Source organism: Ranitomeya imitator, chromosome 2, assembly GCF_032444005.1.
Source record: "Ranitomeya imitator isolate aRanImi1 chromosome 2, aRanImi1.pri, whole genome shotgun sequence".
NCBI lineage: Eukaryota > Metazoa > Chordata > Amphibia > Anura > Dendrobatidae > Ranitomeya > Ranitomeya imitator.
Window position 1 is genome coordinate 846,493,963 of NC_091283.1, and position 18,430 is coordinate 846,512,392.

The following is an 18,430-nucleotide window of genomic DNA, read 5'->3' on the forward strand; positions in this document are numbered from 1 at the left end:
GTAAAAACTATACAAACTATACACTCTAGTGCCATCCACTGTCTGTCTTTTTATTTTTGGTGACATAGTAGTGGTGCAGTGTCTAGTCCCTGGTGATATAGTGGTGCAGTGTGATATAGTGGGCCAGCGTGTGTTCAATAGTGATATAGTGGTGCAGTATCTGATCCCTGGTGATATATTGGTGCAGTATCTGATCCCTGGTGATATAGTGGTGCAGTATCTGACCCCTGGTGATATAGAAGTGAAGTATATGATCCCTGGTGGTTCCTGGTGATATAATGGTGCAGTATCTGACCCCTGGTGATACAGAAGTGCAGTATATGATCCCCGGTGGTTCAAGGTGATATAGTGGTGCAGTATCTGACTCCTGGTGATATAGTGGTGCAGTATCTGACCCCTGGTGATATAGTGGTGCAGTATCTGATCCCTGGTGATATAGTGGTGCAGTATCTGATCCCTGGTGATATAGTGGTGCAGTATCTGACCCCTGGTGATATAGAAGTGAAGTATATGATCCCTGGTGGTTCCTGGTGATATAATGGTGCAGTATCTGACCCCTGGTGATACAGAAGTGCAGTATATGATCCCCGGTGGTTCAAGGTGATATAGTGGTGCAGTATCTGACTCCTGGTGATATAGTGGTGCAGTATCTGACCCCTGGTGATATAGTGGTGCAGTATCTGACCCCTGGTGATATAGAAGTGCAGTACATGATCCCTGGTGGTTCCAGGTGATATAGTAGTGCAGTATCTGACCCCTGGTGATACAAAAGTGCAGTATATAATCCTTGGTGGTTCCAGGTGATATAGTGATGCAGTATCTGACCCCTGGTGATACAAAAGTGCAGTATATGATCCCTGGTGGTTCTTGGTGATATAATGGTGCAGTATCTGACTCCTGGTGATATAGAAGTGCAGTATATGATCCCTGGTGGTGCAGTATCTGACCCGTGGTGATATAGAAGTGCAGTATATGATCCCTGGTGGTTCTTGGTGATATAGTGGTGCAGTATCTGACCCCTGGTGATATAGAAGTGCAGTATATGATCCCTGGTGGTTCCTGGTGATATAATGGTGCAGTATCTGACCCCTGGTGATATAGAAGTGCAGTATATGATCCCTGGTGGTTCCTGGTGATATAATGGTGCAGTATCTGACCCCTGGTGACATAGAAGTGCAGTATATGATCCCTGGTGGTTCCTGGTGATATAATGGTGCAGTATCTGACCCCTGGTGATATAGAAGTGCAGTATATGATCCCTGGTGGTTCCTGGTGATATAGTGGTGCAGTATCTGACCCCTGGTGATATAGAAGTGCAGTATATGATCCCTGGTGGTTCCTGGTGATATAGTGGTGCAGTATATGATCCCTGGTGGTTCCTGGTGATATAGTGGTGCAGTATCTGACCCCTGGTGATATAGCAGTGCAGTATATGATCGCTGGTGATATAATGGTGCAGTATCTCACCCCTGGTGATATAGTGGTGCAGTATATGATCCCTGGTGGTTCCTGGTGATATAGTGGTGCAGTATCTGACCCATGGTGATACAGTGGTGCAGTATCTGACCCCTGGTGATATAGAAGTGCAGTATATGATCCCTGGCGGTTCCTGGTGATATAATGGTGCAGTATCTGACCCCTGGTGATATAGCAGTGCAGTATATGATCGCTGGTGATATAATGGTGCAGTATCTGACCCCTGGTGATATAGTGGTGCAGTATCTGACCCCTGGTGATATAGAAGTGCAGTACATGATCCCTGGTGGTTCCAGGTGATATAGTAGTGCAGTATCTGACCCCTGGTGATACAAAAGTGCAGTATATAATCCTTGGTGGTTCCAGGTGATATAGTGGTGCAGTATCTGACTCCTGGTGATATAGAAGTGCAGTATATGATCCCTGGTGGTGCAGTATCTGACCCGTGGTGATATAGAAGTGCAGTATATGATCCCTGGTGGTTCCTGGTGATATAATGGTGCAGTATCTGACCCCTGGTGACATAGAAGTGCAGTATATGATCCCTGGTGGTTCCTGGTGATATAGTGGTGCAGTATATGATCCCTGGTGGTTCCTGGTGATATAGTGGTGCAGTATCTGACCCCTGGTGATATAGCAGTGCAGTATATGATCGCTGGTGATATAATGGTGCAGTATCTCACCCCTGGTGATATAGTGGTGCAGTATATGATCCCTGGTGGTTCCTGGTGATATAGTGGTGCAGTATCTGACCCCTGGTGATATAGAAGTGAATTATATGATCCCCGGTGGTTCCTGGTGATATAGTGGTTCCATGTGCCATCTGTGGTGATATGCTCTTGTGGTGTCCGGTCACATGTGATGTAGTGATTAATTCCCCGATGATGTATCAGAGTAGTGACCTGGTGGTCTTGCTCTCCTTTGATACACTGATATACAAGTCTGCCTAGTTTTGGGGTTCAGGGCCATCTGCAGTCATCCTCCACAATACGTCATCAGTCATTTCTGGTGGCCCAGTGAATAGTGGCTTTCCCTTGTCCTTCCGTGGTCGTCCACTAATGATTCCTTGTGAGGTGGACTCTGTGCCTGTTGGTCAGTTGGAGATGGATAATTCAGTGGTCACTCATTAGAGTTCTGTAATTATCCTGAATTACCTCTGGTGGTCCCGTGGAATTCTCCAGATACCCACTGAGCATCCCTGGTGATCTAGGGGCCACTGAATGGGACAGTGATCATGTGCTTCAGTGGTCGTTGCCACGATCCTACGCTATAATCAGTGCCACCAGACACATAGGGCACAACTTGTCCTTGTGCCAGTTTCCTGGATGAATGGATCTTATCCTTGCCTTTGCAGGGTGACTCCGGGGGTCCCCTCGCCTGTGAACTTGATGGTCAGACAAAAGTGGCCGGAGTGGTGAGCTGGGGAGAGAAGTGCGGAGTGAAGGATAAGCCCGGGGTCTACACACACGTCTACAGATTCCTTCCATGGATCGAAAACAACATGAAGTCCAATCCCTAAGAGCAGAATCCGGAATCATGCGCGACGTGACCGACACAAGACCCTGAATACATCGTGGCAGTCACAGTCCGGGGGCACATCAGACTCCTGGGTGACTGGTAATCTGTGGGGTCTCCTCACATGCAGCATCCTAATTAACCCTGTAGTGGCTGCATTGGACACCGTTTATAGAAATGCAGTTTTGCGACTTGTGATATCCTTCCTTCAGTCAGGTCATAGGTTATATCAGGATGATACATTGTAATATTTCCATAATACACTTTATCTTTTATTTATGTCGTCCTCCTCCTTTAAATCTATGTCAGCATATTATGGGTCAGGACCAGGAGATGTAAGAAAAAAAAAGACAGATTTTTTTTTTAATAACTAGCAGTTTTCCATCAGGTTTACAGTACCATGTAAACCTATGGAAAACCAAATCCGCTGTGCCCATGGTGCGGAAAATACCGCGCGGAAACGCTGTGTTGTATTCTCTGCAGCATGTCAATTCTTTGTGTGGATTCCGCAGCGTTTTACACAAGTTCCTCAATAGGAATCCGCAGGTGTAAAACCGCAGGTGGAATCCGCACAAAAAGCGCAAGAAATCTTCGGTAAATCCGCAGGTAAAACGCAGTGTGTTCCAGAAACTGGCAGTAGGTCTGGGAGTTGAGCGTCACTCCATCCTCAACCCGAGAAGGTCCCACAAGTCCATCTTTGATGGTCCCAGCCCATACCAGTCCACACCTCCACCTTGCTGGGTCTGAGTCGGAGTGGAGCTCTCTGCCCTTTACTGATCCGGCCTCCGGCCCGTCCATCCGGCCCATCAAGAGTCACTCTCATTTCATCAGTCCAGAAAACCTGTGAGAAGTCAGTCTTCAGATATTTCTTGGCCCAGTCTTGACGTTTTATCTTCTGTTTCTCGTTTTTCAGCCTTCCTTACCTTGGCCGTGTCCCTGAGTATCGCACACCTTGTGCTTTCTGTTACTCCAGTAACGTGGCAGCTCTGAAATATGGCAAAACTGGTGGCAAATGGCATCTTGGCAGCTTCACGCTTGACTTTCCTCAATTCATGGGCAGTTATTTTGCGCTTTTTTGCCCAACACGCTTCTTGCGACCCTGTTGGCTATTTGCCATGAAACGCTTGATTGTTCGGTGATCGCGCTTCAAAAGTTTGGCAATTTCCAGACCACTGCTCCGTCTGCAGACATCTCACAATTGTGGACTTTTCAGAGCCGTCAAATCTCTCTTCTGACCCATTTTGCCAAAGGAAAGGAAGTTGCCTAATAATTAAGCACAGCTTCTATAGGGTTCTGATGTCATTAGACAACACCGCTCCTCATTACAGAGATGCAATCACCGGATTTACTGCATTGGTAGTTGGCTCTCAGCCTGAACAGCTTGGAGTAGGACGACAAGTATAAAAAGTGTCATGTGATCAAAATACAACTTGCCCAATAATTCTGCACACAGTGTAGATCACTCAGACTGGCAGGCAAAGGGTTAAGGCAACACGACATCGCAGAAGAGACTACAGAAATTATCAAAGTTTACAAAATCATCAATAATAACAATAAAAACAATGTTTGTTACCAATATTAAAGTAAATAAGTTGTGGCCAAAAGTTCTGAGGCGGAAACAAGTTTTGGTTTTCTCATTTTACCTCTTCAGTATTTTCGCTCTTTTAGTTGCTGTTTCTAAAAACATTCCATATGTTGTTTTATTGACAAATCCATGAAGTTTTTGTGACCCCTCAATATTCCCAGCACTATCCGTTATTCCAAGACTCCTGCCCCTTATTAACTGTAAACTGTAAAGTGCTGCGGAATATGTTGGCACTATATAAAGATTATTATTATTATTCTCCGCACTCCTGCCCCTTATTCTCCGCACTCCTGCCCCTTATTCTCCGCACTCCTGCCCCTTATTCTCCGCACTCCTGCCCCTTATTCTCCGCACTCCTGCCCCTTATTCTCCGCACTCCTGCCCCTTATTCTCCGCACTCCTGTCCCTTATTCTCCACACTCCTGCCCCTTATTCTCCACACTCCTGACCCTTATTCTCCACACTTCTGCCCCTTATTCTCCACACTTCTGCCCCTTATTCTCCGCACTCCCGCCCATTATTCTCCACACTCCTGCCCCTTATTCTCCACACTCGTGCCCCTTATTCTCCGCACTCGTGCCCCTTATTCTCCGCACTCGTGCCCCTTATTCTCCGCACTCCTGCCCCTTATTCTCCACACTCCTGCCCCTTATTCTCCGCACTCCTGCCCCTTATTCTCCACACTCGTGCCCCTTATTCTCCACACTCCTGCCCTTATTCTCCACACTCCTGCCCCTTATTCTCCACACTCCTGCCCCTTATTCTCCACACTCCTGCCCCTTATTCTCCACACTCCTGCCCTTATTCTCCACACTCCTGCCCCTTATTCTCCACACTCCTGCCCCTTATTCTCCACACTCCTGCCCCTTATTCTCCACACTTCTGCCCCTTATTCTCCACACTCCTGCCCCTTATTCTCACACTTCTGCCCATTATTCTCCGCACTCCTGCCCATTATTCTCCACACTCCTGCCCCTTATTCTCCACACTCGTGCCCCTTATTCTCACACTTCTGCCCATTATTCTCCGCACTCCTGCCCATTATTCTCCGCACTCCCGCCCTTTATTCTCCACACTCCTGCCCCTTATTCTCCACACTCCTGCCCCTTATTCTCCACACTCCGGCCCCTTATTCTCCACACTTCTTTCCCTAATTCAGGTGAACTGGGCAATTGGTGGTCTCAGGACCGTCCCCTTGAATGATCACGAAGAGATAACTACAACAAACGGAGGTCCTTATAGAGGCTCCTCCCATGTACTGAGGCTCCTCCCATGTGCAGAGGCTCCTCCCCCCAGTCTGAGCAGCAGTTTTCTAATAAACCTCCCTCTCTCATTGGTGTTTTAGTTGATGTTTTTTTTTTTAGTTATTGCACTGGGAATCATCTAGTGCTCACCTGGTTCTTGTACTCACAAGCCAATCTGAGCAAGCAGAGCTGCAGTGTAAAGCATGGGGGAAAGACAGGGGTTGGATGCCAGACTGAGACTACAACAGACATTGGCAGTAACTGGAGACACTGATCATAGCCGTGTTCTCATGGAGAAGATGTAGATAGAAGCCAATAAATGTGCAACATCACCATGAAGCAGCGACTATGTATCACCTACAGTCGGAAGGAAGGGCGCTAATCAGTCCCTAAACCGACCAATCGGGGGTGTCCAAATAATGGATGCTACAAGCTCCGCCCCTCACAGATACTATGTAACTACTTTCACTGCTTGAATGATCAATCAACTCCTAAACTGATACCCATGACCTATGACCCTTAGGGTCTGGCCCACCGTGAGGTCATTGTCTAGCCTAATGCATCCTGCACGGTCCTAGAGACTGACACAGTGGCTTCATTAATTGTGTTTATTCTGTACAAACAAATCAAAAATTCTACAAATATTTCTTGAATTCTTTGGATTGTATGAAAACTGATCCTGCCAGTCCTACAGTAAGTACTACAGCGCAATCCACTGCGGCGGCCTCCACCGGACTCTGTGACCGTGGGCAGACACTGAACAAGGCACCGGTGTGACTAGTCACATACATCACTACAATACACCGCCCTCTAGAGGAGAGGAGCGGCGCTGCGAGGTCACCGGGAGAATAAATAATTATATTAATGATAACGACAACGTTTCCATAATACAGGAAAATACGAAGAAGGAAAAGCCGCCCGGCGAGTCCACAACATCACCGGACACCGCGGGATCAGCGCCCTCACTTCTTCATAGGAAGAGCTTTTCTCCGTTTTACTTGAAGAATCTCGGAGGCGTCTCTGTTTATATCACCGAAAGATTCTGCGTCCGCTCCACCCTGAGAAAACCAAGAAACGAGTCAGATGGATGCGGTGCGAGAGAGATAGTCATATTCCTGTACCCCGAGTGTCACTGTCCTGTACCCCGAGTGTCAGTATCATTTACCCCGAGTGTCGGTATCATTTACCCCGAGTGTCAGTATCATTTACCCCAAGTGTCAGTATCATTTACCCCGAGTGTCAGTATCATTTACCCCGAGTGTCAGTATCATTTACCCCAAGTGTCAGTATCATTTACCCCAAGTGTCAGTATCATTTACCCCGAGTGTCGGTATCATTTACCCCGAGTGTCAGTATCATTTACCCCGAGTGTCAGTATCATTTACCCCGAGTGTCAGTATCATTTACCCCGAGTGTCAGTATCATTTACCCCGAGTGTCAGTATCATTTACCCCGAGTGTCAGCATCATTTACCCCGAGTGTCAGTATCATTTACCCCGAGTGTCAGTATCATTTACCCCGAGTGTCAGTATCATTTACCCCGAGTGTCAGTGTCATTTACCCCGAGTGTCAGCATCATTTACCCCGAGTGTCAGTATCATTTACCCCGAGTGTCAGTGTCATTTACCCCGATTGTCAGTGTCATTTACCCCGAGTATCAATGTCATTTACCCCGAGTGTCAGTGTCATTACCCCGAGTGTCCGCAGTCGCTCTCTGCCCCTCTCTGTTCGGGTTACCTACTTCTGCGCAGTCTCTCTCTGCTGATTGCTGCCGCTCTCCGTCTTCTGCATTCCTCTGTTCAGCAGCCCGGCGGGCGAGCTCCACCTTGTAATACCCGGGGGGCGTCCACCCTACTCCTTTCATCCAGTTCAGATCAGATTTGTATTTAACCTGAATTCATAACATCAGATCACAATTACTATTGGTAGGAGGGGCGGACAATTAGCCCCAAACACGAGCTCCATAGACTACTCTGATCGATACGACCCCCATAAATGAGCCCCATAGACAACCCCCGTAGATGAGCCTCATAGATGACCCTCATAGTCAAGCCCCATAGTCTTTGGTCATAGACGACCCCATAGCATGACTGGTCCCGGTTCAGCGCTGGCCCGGTTCAGCACTGGTCTGGCTCACCACTGGCCTGGTTCAGCAGTGGTCCGGTTCAAAACTGGCCCGATTCAGCACTGGCCCGGGTTCAGCACTGGCCTGGTTCAGCACTGGCCCGTTTCAGCACGGGCCCGTTTCAGCACAGGTCCAGTTGAGCACTGGTCCGGTTCGGCACTGGTCTGGTTCAGCACTGGTCCGGTTCAGCACTGGTCCGGCTCAGCACTGGTCCGGATCAGCACTGGTTTGGTTCAGCACTGTTCTGGTTCAGCACTGGCCCGGTTCAGCACTGGCCCGGTTCAGCACTGGCCCAGTTCAGCACTGGCCCGGTTCAGCACTGGCCCGGTTCAGCACTGGCCCGGTTCAGCACTGGCCCGGTTCAGCACTGGCCCGGTTCAGCAGTGGTCCGGTTCAGCACTGGTCCGGATCAGCACTGGTCCGGATCAGCACTGGTCCGGATCAGCACTGGTCCGGTTCAGCACTGTTCTGGTTCAGCACTGGCCCGGTTCAGCACTGGCCCAGTTCAGCACTGGCCCGGTTCAGCACTGGCCCGGTTCAGCAGTGGTCCGGTTCAGCAGTGGTCCGGTTCAGCACTGGCCCGGTTCAGCACTACCCCGGTTCAGCACTACCCCGGTTCAGCACTGGCCCGGTTCAGCAGTGGTCCGGTTCAGCAGTGGTCCGGTTCAGCAGTGGTCCGGTTCAGCACTGGCCCGGTTCAGCACTACCCCGGTTCAGCACTACCCCGGTTCAGCACTGGCCCGGTTCAGCACTACCCCGGTTCAGCACTGGCCCGGTTCAGCACTGGTCCGATTCAGCACTGGCCCGGTTCAGCACTGGTCCGGTTCAGCACTGGTCCGGTTCAGCACTGGTCCGGTTCAGCACTGGTCCGGTTCAGCACTGGTCCGGTTCAGCACTGGCCCGCTTCAGCACTGGCCCGGTTCAGCACTGGCCCGGTTCAGCACTGGCCCGGTTCAGCACTGGCCCGGTTCAGCACTAGTCCGGGTCAGCACGGGTCCGATTCAGCACTGGCCCGGTTCAGCACGGGCCTGGTTCAGCACTGGTTCTGTTCTGGTCGATGGCACTCACATCGCTCTGCAGTCCGTGCGCCTGTTTGGCATGTTTCAGCGTCAGCTGCTCCGGGTCGCACGTGTACTGGTGCAGGTGCTGGCGGTAGTGGACGTCGCTCGCCTGCTCCTGGCTCTTCTTGGCTTGGATGAATGCCGGTTGATCCAGATGAGTCCGCACCTTGGACCGCGCCTCTTCGGAGCGTTTCTTGTATTCGCGGTCGCTCTGCAATTTGCTGATTCTCATGACGTGTTGCGTTTTGGGGTCATCGCTGATGCTGCGGAAGCCGATCTGGTGCCCCCGGTCCCTCACGAAGGCTTCTCTGTAGCGGAACTGCAGCAGAAAAGTGATGTTAAAGCAAAGGACCAAATGCCCCTGGGCAGAGGTGATGCCCCCTAGTAGAGGAGCTTATATCCAGGGCGACAGCCCCCAATGACACTTCACTTTCCAAGATGGGGCTCCTTGAATCTAAGGAGACATCTGACTTAATCCTAATCCTTAATCGTAAACCAATACTTTGAATTACACTTGAATTAGACTGGAATTGAATGTAAGGTAATGGAATAGAAAACCACTACAAGCTACACCTCTCCAGCTGCACTTTCTTATGGCGGATTCCACCTCTCTCACACTCATCGCTCCAGAAACAAACGTGGTGGAGGGGTTGGATTGCTCCTGTCTGATACCTGCTCCTTTACTCCAATTCTGCTACCACCCTCTGCTACCCTTCCCTTGTTTGAGGTGCACTCCATCCGCATCTATTCCCCCTCCAACCTCCAGCTGGCTGTCATCTACCGCCCCCCAGAACTAGCCATCTCCACCTTTCTCAACCACTTCACCACCTGGCTACTTCATTTCCTCTCTGCTTACATCCCCACTATCATCATGGGTGACTTCAATATCCCCATTGACGCTTCCACCCCAGCTGCCTCTAAAGTTTTATCCCTCACTGCCTCCTTTGGCCTCACTCAATTTTCCTCTGCGGCCACTCACAAAGATGGCCACACGCTGGACCTCATCTTCACCCGCTTCTGCTCCCTTACTAATCTCACTAACTCACCCCTCCCCCATTCTCTTCCCTCTCCTCTCCTAGTGCGCAACCCCCACTCCACAAACTCACTCACCCTCGCAGAAATCTCAAAGCACTCACTCTCTGAGTCCCTCCTGCCTCTTACAGACAGAGCCTCCCTTCATGACACAGATGCTGCGGCCACTTTGTATAACACCACAATAACAGCAGCACTTCATTCAGCCGCCCTCCTTACGCACAGCAAAACTCATACAATCAACAGGCAGCCCTGGCTGATCTGTCTGACCAAAGAACTGAGACGGGCTTCCAGGGTTGCTGAGCAGAGATGGAAGAGATCCCGCTCTGCCAACCACTTCATTGCATACAAGCAGTCCCTTCCCAGCTTCAAGTCCATGCTCACTTCCGCAAAACAAACTTATTTCTTATCTCTCATATCCTCCCTATCTCACAACCCTAAACAGCTTTTCAACACTTTCAATTCTCTACTCAGTCCCCCAGCACCTTCTCCCTCCCTTCTCATTTCTGCTGAAGATTTTGCCTCTTTCTTTAAGCAGAAGATCGATACGATCAGAGGAAACTTTGGTCCACAGCCCCCAATGCCCCTCTTAGCTGTTCAACCCTGTTCCTCCAAAACCAGCTTCTCCACCATGACAGATGATCAGCTCTCCACCCTCCTGTAAAGATCACACCTCACCACTTGCACGCTTGACCCGCTCCCGTCCCACCTCATCCCTAACCTTGCCACAGTCTTCATCCCAACCCTGACGCACCTCTTCAACCTCTCACTCACAACTGGTGTCTTCCCCTCATCCTTCAAACATGCCTCTATCACACCCATCCTCAAAAAGCCCTCCCTCGACCCATCCTCTGTGTCTAGCCATCGCCTGATATCCCTTCTCCCTTATGCCTCAAAACTACTGGAACAACATGTCCATCTTGAACTGTCCTCCCACCTCTCCTCCTGCTCCCTCTTTGACCGGTTACAATCAGGCTTCCGAACACATCATTCAACTGAAACTGCCCTAACTAAAGTTTCCAATGACCTATTAACTGCCAAGAGCAAGCGACACTACTCTGTCCTCCTCCTCCTGGACCTGTCTTCTGCCTCCGACACTGTGGACCATTCCCTCCTGTTACAGACCCTCTCATCCCTTGGCATCACAGACTTGGCCCTATCCTGGATCTCGTCATATCTAACAGACCGAACATTCAGTGTCTCCCTCCCCCACACCACCTCCTAACCTCGCCCCTTGTCAGTCGGTGTTCCCCAAGGCTCTGTTCTAGGACCCCTACTCTTCTCCATCTACACCTTCGGCCTCGGACAGCTCATAGAATCCCACGGTATGCAGTACCATCTATACGCCGATGACATACAGATCTACCTATCCAGACCTGACCTCACCTCCTTACTGACCAATATCCCACACTGTCTGTCTGCTATCTCATCCTTCTTTTCTGCTCGCTTTCTAAAACTGAACATGAACAAAACAGAATTTATCATCTTTCCCCCATCTCACTCTACCCCTCCACCCGACCTATCCATCAATGTCAATGGCTGCCCACTTTCCCCAGTCCCATACGCCTGGTGCCTCGGGATGATCCTCGACTCTACCCTCTCTTTCAAGCCACATATCCAAGCCCTTGCCTCCTCCTGCCAACTCAAACTCAAAAATATTTCCTGGATCCGTGCATTCCTTGACCATGAAACCACAAACCACGCCCTTATCATCTCCCGCCCCGATTACTGCAACCTCCTACTCTCTGGCCTCCCCTCTAGCACTCTGGTACCACTCCAATCCATCCTACACTCTGCTGCCTGACTAATCTACCTGTCCCCCCGCTATTCCCCGGCCTCTCTCCTATGCCAATCCCTTCACTGGCTCCCCATTACTCAAAGACTCCAGTTCAAAACCCTAACCATGACATACAAAGCCATCCACAACCTGTCTCCTCCATACATCTGTGACCTCGTCTCCCGGTACTTACCTACAAGCAACCTTCGATCCTCTCATGATCTCTTTCTTTACATCTCTTCCTCCCACAGCTGCATTCAAGACTTCTCCCGTGCTTCCCCCTACTCTGGAACGCTCTACCCCAACACATCAGACTCTCACCTACCATCGAAACCTTCAAAAGGAACCTGAAGACCCACCTCTTCCGACAAGCCTACAGCCTGCAGTGATCCTCAGTCTGCTGAACCACCGCACAACTAGCTCTACCCTCTCCTCCTGTATCCTCACCCATCCCCTGCAGATTGTGAGCCCTCGCGGGCAGGGTCCTCTCTCCTCCTGTATCCTCACCCATCCCTTGTAGATTGTGAGCACTCGCGGGCAGGGTCCTCTCTCCTCCTGTATCCTCACCCATCCCTTGTAGATTGTGAGCCCTCGCGGGCAGGGTCCTCTCTCCTCCTGTACCCTCACCCATCCCTTGTAGATTGTGAGCCTTCGCGGGCAGGGTCCTCATTCCTCCTGTATCCTCACCCATCCCCTGTAGATTGTGACCCCTCGCGGGCAGGATCCTCTCTCCTCCTGTATCCTCACCCATCCCTTGTAGATTGTGAGCCCTCGTGGGCAGGGTCCTCTCTCCTCCTGTATCCTCACCCATCCCTTGTAGATTGTGAGCCCTCGCAGGCAGGGTCCTCTCTCCTCCTGTATCCTCACCTATCCCTTGTAGATTGTGAGCCCTCGCGGGCAGGTTCCTCTCTCCTCCTGTATCCTCACCCATCCCCTGCAGATTGTGAGCCCTCGCGGGCAGGGTCCTCTCTCCTCCTGTATCCTCACCCATCCCTTGTAGATTGTGAGCACTCGCGGGCAGGGTCCTCTCTCCTCCTGTATCCTCACCCATCCCTTGTAGATTGTGAGCCCTCGCGGGCAGGGTCCTCTCTCCTCCTGTACCCTCACCCATCCCTTGTAGATTGTGAGCCTTCGCGGGCAGGGTCCTCATTCCTCCTGTATCCTCACCCATCCCCTGTAGATTGTGACCCCTCGCGGGCAGGATCCTCTCTCCTCCTGTATCCTCACCCATCCCTTGTAGATTGTGAGCCCTCGTGGGCAGGGTCCTCTCTCCTCCTGTATCCTCACCCATCCCTTGTAGATTGTGAGCCCTCGCAGGCAGGGTCCTCTCTCCTCCTGTATCCTCACCTATCCCTTGTAGATTGTGAGCCCTCGCGGGCAGGGTCCTCTCTCCTCCTGTATCCTCCCCCATCCCTTGTAGATTGTGAGCCCTCACGGGCAGGGTCCTCTCCTCCTGTATCCTCACCCATCCCTTGTAGATTGTGAGCCTTCGCGGGCAGGGTCCTCTCTCCTCCTGTATCCTCACCCATCCCTTGTAGATTGTGAGCCCTCGCGGGCAGGGTCCTCTCTCCTCCTGTATCCTCCCCCATCCCTTGTAGATTGTGAGCCCTCGCGGGCAGGGTCCTCTCTCCTCCTGTATCCTCCCCCATCCCCTGTAGATTGTGAGCCCTCGCGGGCAGGGTCCTCTCTCCTCCTGTATCCTCCCCCATCCCTTGTAGATTGTGAGCCCTCGCGGGCAGGGTCCTCTCTCCTCCTGTATCCTCACCCATCCCTTGTAGACTGTGAGCCCTCGCGGGCAGGGTCCTCTCTCCTCCTGTATCCTCACCCATCCCTTGTAGATTGTGAGCCCTCGCGAGCAGGGTCCTCTCTCCTCCTGTATCCTCACCCATCCCTTGTAGATTGTGAGCCCTCGTGGGCAGGGTACTCTCTCCTCCTGTATCCTCACCCATCCCTTGTAGATTGTGAGCCCTCGCAGGCAGGGTCCTCTCTCCTCCTGTATCCTCACCCATCCCTTGTAGATTGTGAGCCCTCGCGAGCAGGGTCCTCTCTCCTCCTGTATCCTCCCCCATCCCTTGTAGATTGTGAGCCCTCGCGGGCAGGGTCCTCTCTCCTCCTGTATCCTCACCCATCCCTTGTAGATTGTGAGCCCTCGCGGGCAGGGTCCTCTCTCCTCCTGTATTCTCACCCATCCCTTGTAGATTGTAAGCCCTCGCGGGCAGGGTCCTCTCTCCTCCTGTATTCTCACCCATCCCTTGTAGATTGTGAGCCTTCGCGGGCAGGGTCCTCTCCTCCTGTATCCTCACCCATCCCTTGTAGATTGTGAGCCCTCGCGGGCAGGGTCCTCTCTCCTCCTGTACTGGTGTTTGCCTTGCTTTACTCATGTTTATTGTGCTTGTCTATATTTGCCCCTTTTCACATGTAAAGCGCCATGGAATAAATGGCGTTATATAAATGTATAATAATAATAATAATAACCACAGTCGTCCCCATAATCCCACATCTTACATCACTGGCGATCTCCCTGGATGCTTTTGCGGTCTGGAAAGGAATGGCGTCCAGACGCAGGTCATAGCCCCCCGCACGGCACTGCTCCCACAGGGTCCTGTACGCTTTCTGCCCAAATCAAAACAAACAACAGAAAATCATTTTAATCCAAATCTTTGTGTCCATAGATGTTTCTTATGCTTTACACTGTAGCACTGCTCAGTCATAAAATATGAGGCAAAATATGAGCCGAAAAATGAGCAAGTCATGAGGCGGGAGGACGTCAGACGACATGACATGCTAATAGACAAGTCATGAGGCGGGAGGAGGACGTCAGACGACATGACACACTAATAGACAAGTCATGAGGCCGGAGGACGTCAGACGACATGACACCCTGATAGACAAGTCATGAGGCGGGAGGAGGACGTCAGACGACATGACACGCTAATAGACAAGTCATGAGGCGGGAGGACGTCAGACGACATGACACGCTAATAGACAAGTCATGAGGTGGGAGGACGTCAGACGACATGACACGCTAATAGACAAGTCATGAGGTGGGAGGACGTCAGACGACATGACACGCTAATAGACAAGTCATGAGGCCGGAGGACGTCAGACGACATGACACGCTAATAGATAAGTCATGAGGTGGGAGGAGGACGTCAGACGACATGACACGCTAATAGACAAGTCATGAGGTGGGAGGACGTCAGACGACATGACACGCTAATAGACAAGTCATGAGGTGGGAGGACGTCAGACGACATGACACGCTAATAGACAAGTCACGGATCTTAGCTGAAATAGAGTAAGCCTGCAGTGTAAATTATGAGCAGCAACAACGGAAGGTGACCCGTATTGTGACAGGTCTGATATCCCAGATCCAGAGATCACTGGGACATGATACACAAGAAAGGAAAGATTTCTCCCTAATGTCATCAATCCAAACAGAGAATGAAACGTACGTCACTTATCTGAGAGGCGTTGACCCGAGCGCGGATGAAATCGGGATGATCTGCAGGTAACGTGTATCTGTGCAGCGAGTCCTGATCCCCTGATTTATACAATCTCTGGAAACACAAATATGGAGGAGATACAGCACTGTGCAAAAGTTATAGGCAGGGGAGAAAGAAAAATCAAAGAGGTGCCGCACCGGCATCAGTCCTTACAGATAGCAGCTCGTAGAGGAAACGTACAGTGCTGCATTATAATAAGTGTCATCCAGAAACAGAAGAGCAGCGCTCACCCGATCCGAGATCACAACCGTCACTCCACAGAACACAGCAAGTGAAGCGTCCGGGGAGAGAGGGGTTAATGGCTTATATGTAGCAACTAACAAAATACAAAGTGACCGAAGAAAAGAGAAATCTCAATCCCATCAGGATCTGCCCGTCTCCTCCATCATCAGGATCTGCCCGTCTCCTCCATCATCAGGATCTGCCCGTCACCTCCATCATCACTATCTGCCCGTCACCTCCATCATCACTATCTGCCCGTCTCCTCCATCATCACTATCTGCCCGTCTCCTCCATCATCACTACCTGCCCGTCTCCTCCATCATCAGTATCTTGAGGGATGAGCAATCACCAGACACTGATGATGGACATTACTGATCCTGAGTTACATCCTGTATTATACTCCAGAGAAAAGCCATTAGACAGATATCCTGATCCTCTTACCTCACTGCACTGCTGATAACTGTTTTTGGCATGTAGGAGACTAGGAGAATCTGTAACTGCAGTAAAAGGCAAAGATCCGGGATTCTGCCGATATTTGTTCTGTAAGGAAATAATATAATATTTAAGAATTGAAGTATTATAGTAGTTATATTATTGTACATATGAGCAGTATTATAGTAGTTATATTCTTGTACATAGGAGCAGTATTATAGTAGTTATATTCTTGTACATAGGGGCAGTATTATAGTAGTTATATTCTTGTACATAGGAGCAGTATTATAGTAGTTATATTCTTGTACATAGAGGGCAGTATTATAGTAGTTATATTCTTGTACATAGGGAGCAGTATTATAGTAGTTATATTCTTGTACATAGGGGGCAGTATTATAGCAGTTATATTCTTGTATATAGAGGCAGTATTATAGTAGTTATATTCTTGTACATAGGGGCAGTATTATAGTAGTTATATTCTTGTACATAGGGGCAGTATTATAGTAGTTATATTCTTGTATATAGGGGCAGTATTATAGTAGTTATATTCTTGTACATAGGGAGCAGTATTATAGTAGTTATATTCTTGTACATAGGGGGCAGTATTATAGCAGTTATATTCTTGTATATAGAGGCAGTATTATAGTAGTTATATTCTTGTACATAGGGGCAGTATTATAGTAGTTATATTCTTGTACATAGGAGCAGTATTATAGTAGTTATATTCTTGTACATAGAGGGCAGTATTATAGTAGTTATATTCTTGTACATAGGGGGCAGTATTATAGTAGTTATATTCTTATACATAGGGGCAGTATTATAGTAGTTATATTCTTGTACATAGGAGCAGTATTATAGTAGTTATATTCTTGTACATAGGAGCAGTATTATAGTAGTTATATTCTTGTACATAGGAGCAGTATTATAGTAGTTATATTCTTGTACATAGGGGCAGTATTATAGTAGTTATATTCTTGTACATAGGGGCAGTATTATAGTAGTTATATTCTTGTATATAGGGGCAGTATTATAGTAGTTATATTCTTGTACATAGGGGCAGTAGTATAGTAGTTATATTCTTGTATATAGGGGCAGTATTATAGTAATTATATTCTTGTATATAGGAGCAGTATTATAGTAGTTATATTCTTGTACATAGGAGCAGTATTATAGTAGTTATATTCTTGTACATAGGAGCAGTATTATAGTAGTTATATTCTTGTACATAGGGGCAGTATTATAGTAGTTATATTCTTGTATATAGGGGCAGTATTATAGTAGTTATATTCTTGTACATAGGGGGCAGTATTATAGTAGTTATATTCTTGTACATAGGAGCAGTATTATAGTAGTTATATTCTTGTACATAGGAGCAGTATTATAGTAGTTATATTCTTGTACATAGGGGCAGTATTATAGTAGTTATATTCTTGTACATAGGAGCAGTATTATAGTAGTTATATTCTTATACATAGGGAGCAGTATTATAGTAGTTATATTCTTGTACATACGAGCAGTATTATAGTAGTTATATTCTTGTACATGGAAGCAGTATTATAGTAGTTATATTCTTGTACATAGGAGCAGTATTATAGTAGTTATATTCTTGTACATAGGAGCAGTAGTATAGTAGTTATATTCTTGTACATAGGGGCAGTATTATAGTGGTTATATTCTTGTACATGGAAGCAGTATTATAGTAGTTATATTCTTGTACATAGGAGCAGTAGTATAGTAGTTATATTCTTGTACATAGGGGCAGTATTATAGTAGTTATATTCTTGTACATAGGAGCAGTATTATAGTAGTTATATTCTTGTACATGGGAGCAGTATTATAGTAGTTATATTCTTGTACATAGGAGCAGTATTATAGTACTTATATTCTTGTACATTGTGGGAGTATTATCGTATAGAACACCCTTTCCGGATTTCTTACCTCACTGATCAGCTCTCCGGCTTTCTTCACACTTTGAATATGCGGAGATCCCGCCGTGTCCCATCCCACACCTCTTAGGAAGTTTAGATCTGATTTGTATCGTGACTGTGGGAGAATAGAGAAGGATAATTAGATTCATGCAAGTTCCCGGAGGAGAAGCATCATATACAATGTTTCCCAGTAAACGAGAGAAGCCATTAAATAATAGAGCAGATTCTGGACGGGTCGGTCGCGGGGGAATTAATATTACATTATTATGATCAGCAGATTCAGATAAGTTTATTTCACTCTGATTTCTTGTAATGAATGTGAATAAGATGCTGGTTGACAAGTGCTGCCATCAGGGGTCACAGACCAGGCGCAGGATGGGGTTTCTGCTCCTTGTATGTTGTGCAGAATTGTTAGCTGCCTCGCAATCACTTGTCCTACCTGGTGACCACTCTAAGGTGCACAGACCTTCTCTAAAGGTGCACAGACCTTCTCTAAGGTGCACAGACCTTCTCGTGGCCAGAAGCTG

At 48.6% G+C, this 18,430-nt stretch overlaps 2 protein-coding genes across 2 annotated transcripts in view; one reads left to right on the forward strand and one right to left on the reverse strand.

Moving 5' to 3' along the window:
- Positions 1–3,265, forward strand: part of HABP2 (hyaluronan binding protein 2) — a 61,647-nt gene extending 58,382 nt beyond the window's left edge. The window contains exon 13 of the mRNA XM_069754337.1: positions 2,831–3,265. Within this exon, the coding sequence (XP_069610438.1) occupies positions 2,831–2,995 (165 nt within the window). The 3' untranslated portion in view covers positions 2,996–3,265. The remainder of the gene's footprint in view (positions 1–2,830) is intronic.
- Positions 3,266–6,414: 3,149 nt separating this feature from the next.
- NRAP (nebulin related anchoring protein) overlaps positions 6,415–18,430 on the reverse strand; it is a 141,859-nt gene continuing 129,843 nt past the window's right edge. The window contains exons 36-42 of the mRNA XM_069754339.1: positions 17,914–18,018; positions 15,985–16,083; positions 15,271–15,375; positions 14,321–14,428; positions 9,014–9,325; positions 7,562–7,711; positions 6,415–6,878 (exon numbers count right to left, since the gene is read on the reverse strand). Coding sequence (XP_069610440.1) covers positions 6,783–6,878; positions 7,562–7,711; positions 9,014–9,325; positions 14,321–14,428; positions 15,271–15,375; positions 15,985–16,083; positions 17,914–18,018 — 975 coding nt within the window. The 3' untranslated portion in view covers positions 6,415–6,782. The remainder of the gene's footprint in view (positions 6,879–7,561; positions 7,712–9,013; positions 9,326–14,320; positions 14,429–15,270; positions 15,376–15,984; positions 16,084–17,913; positions 18,019–18,430) is intronic.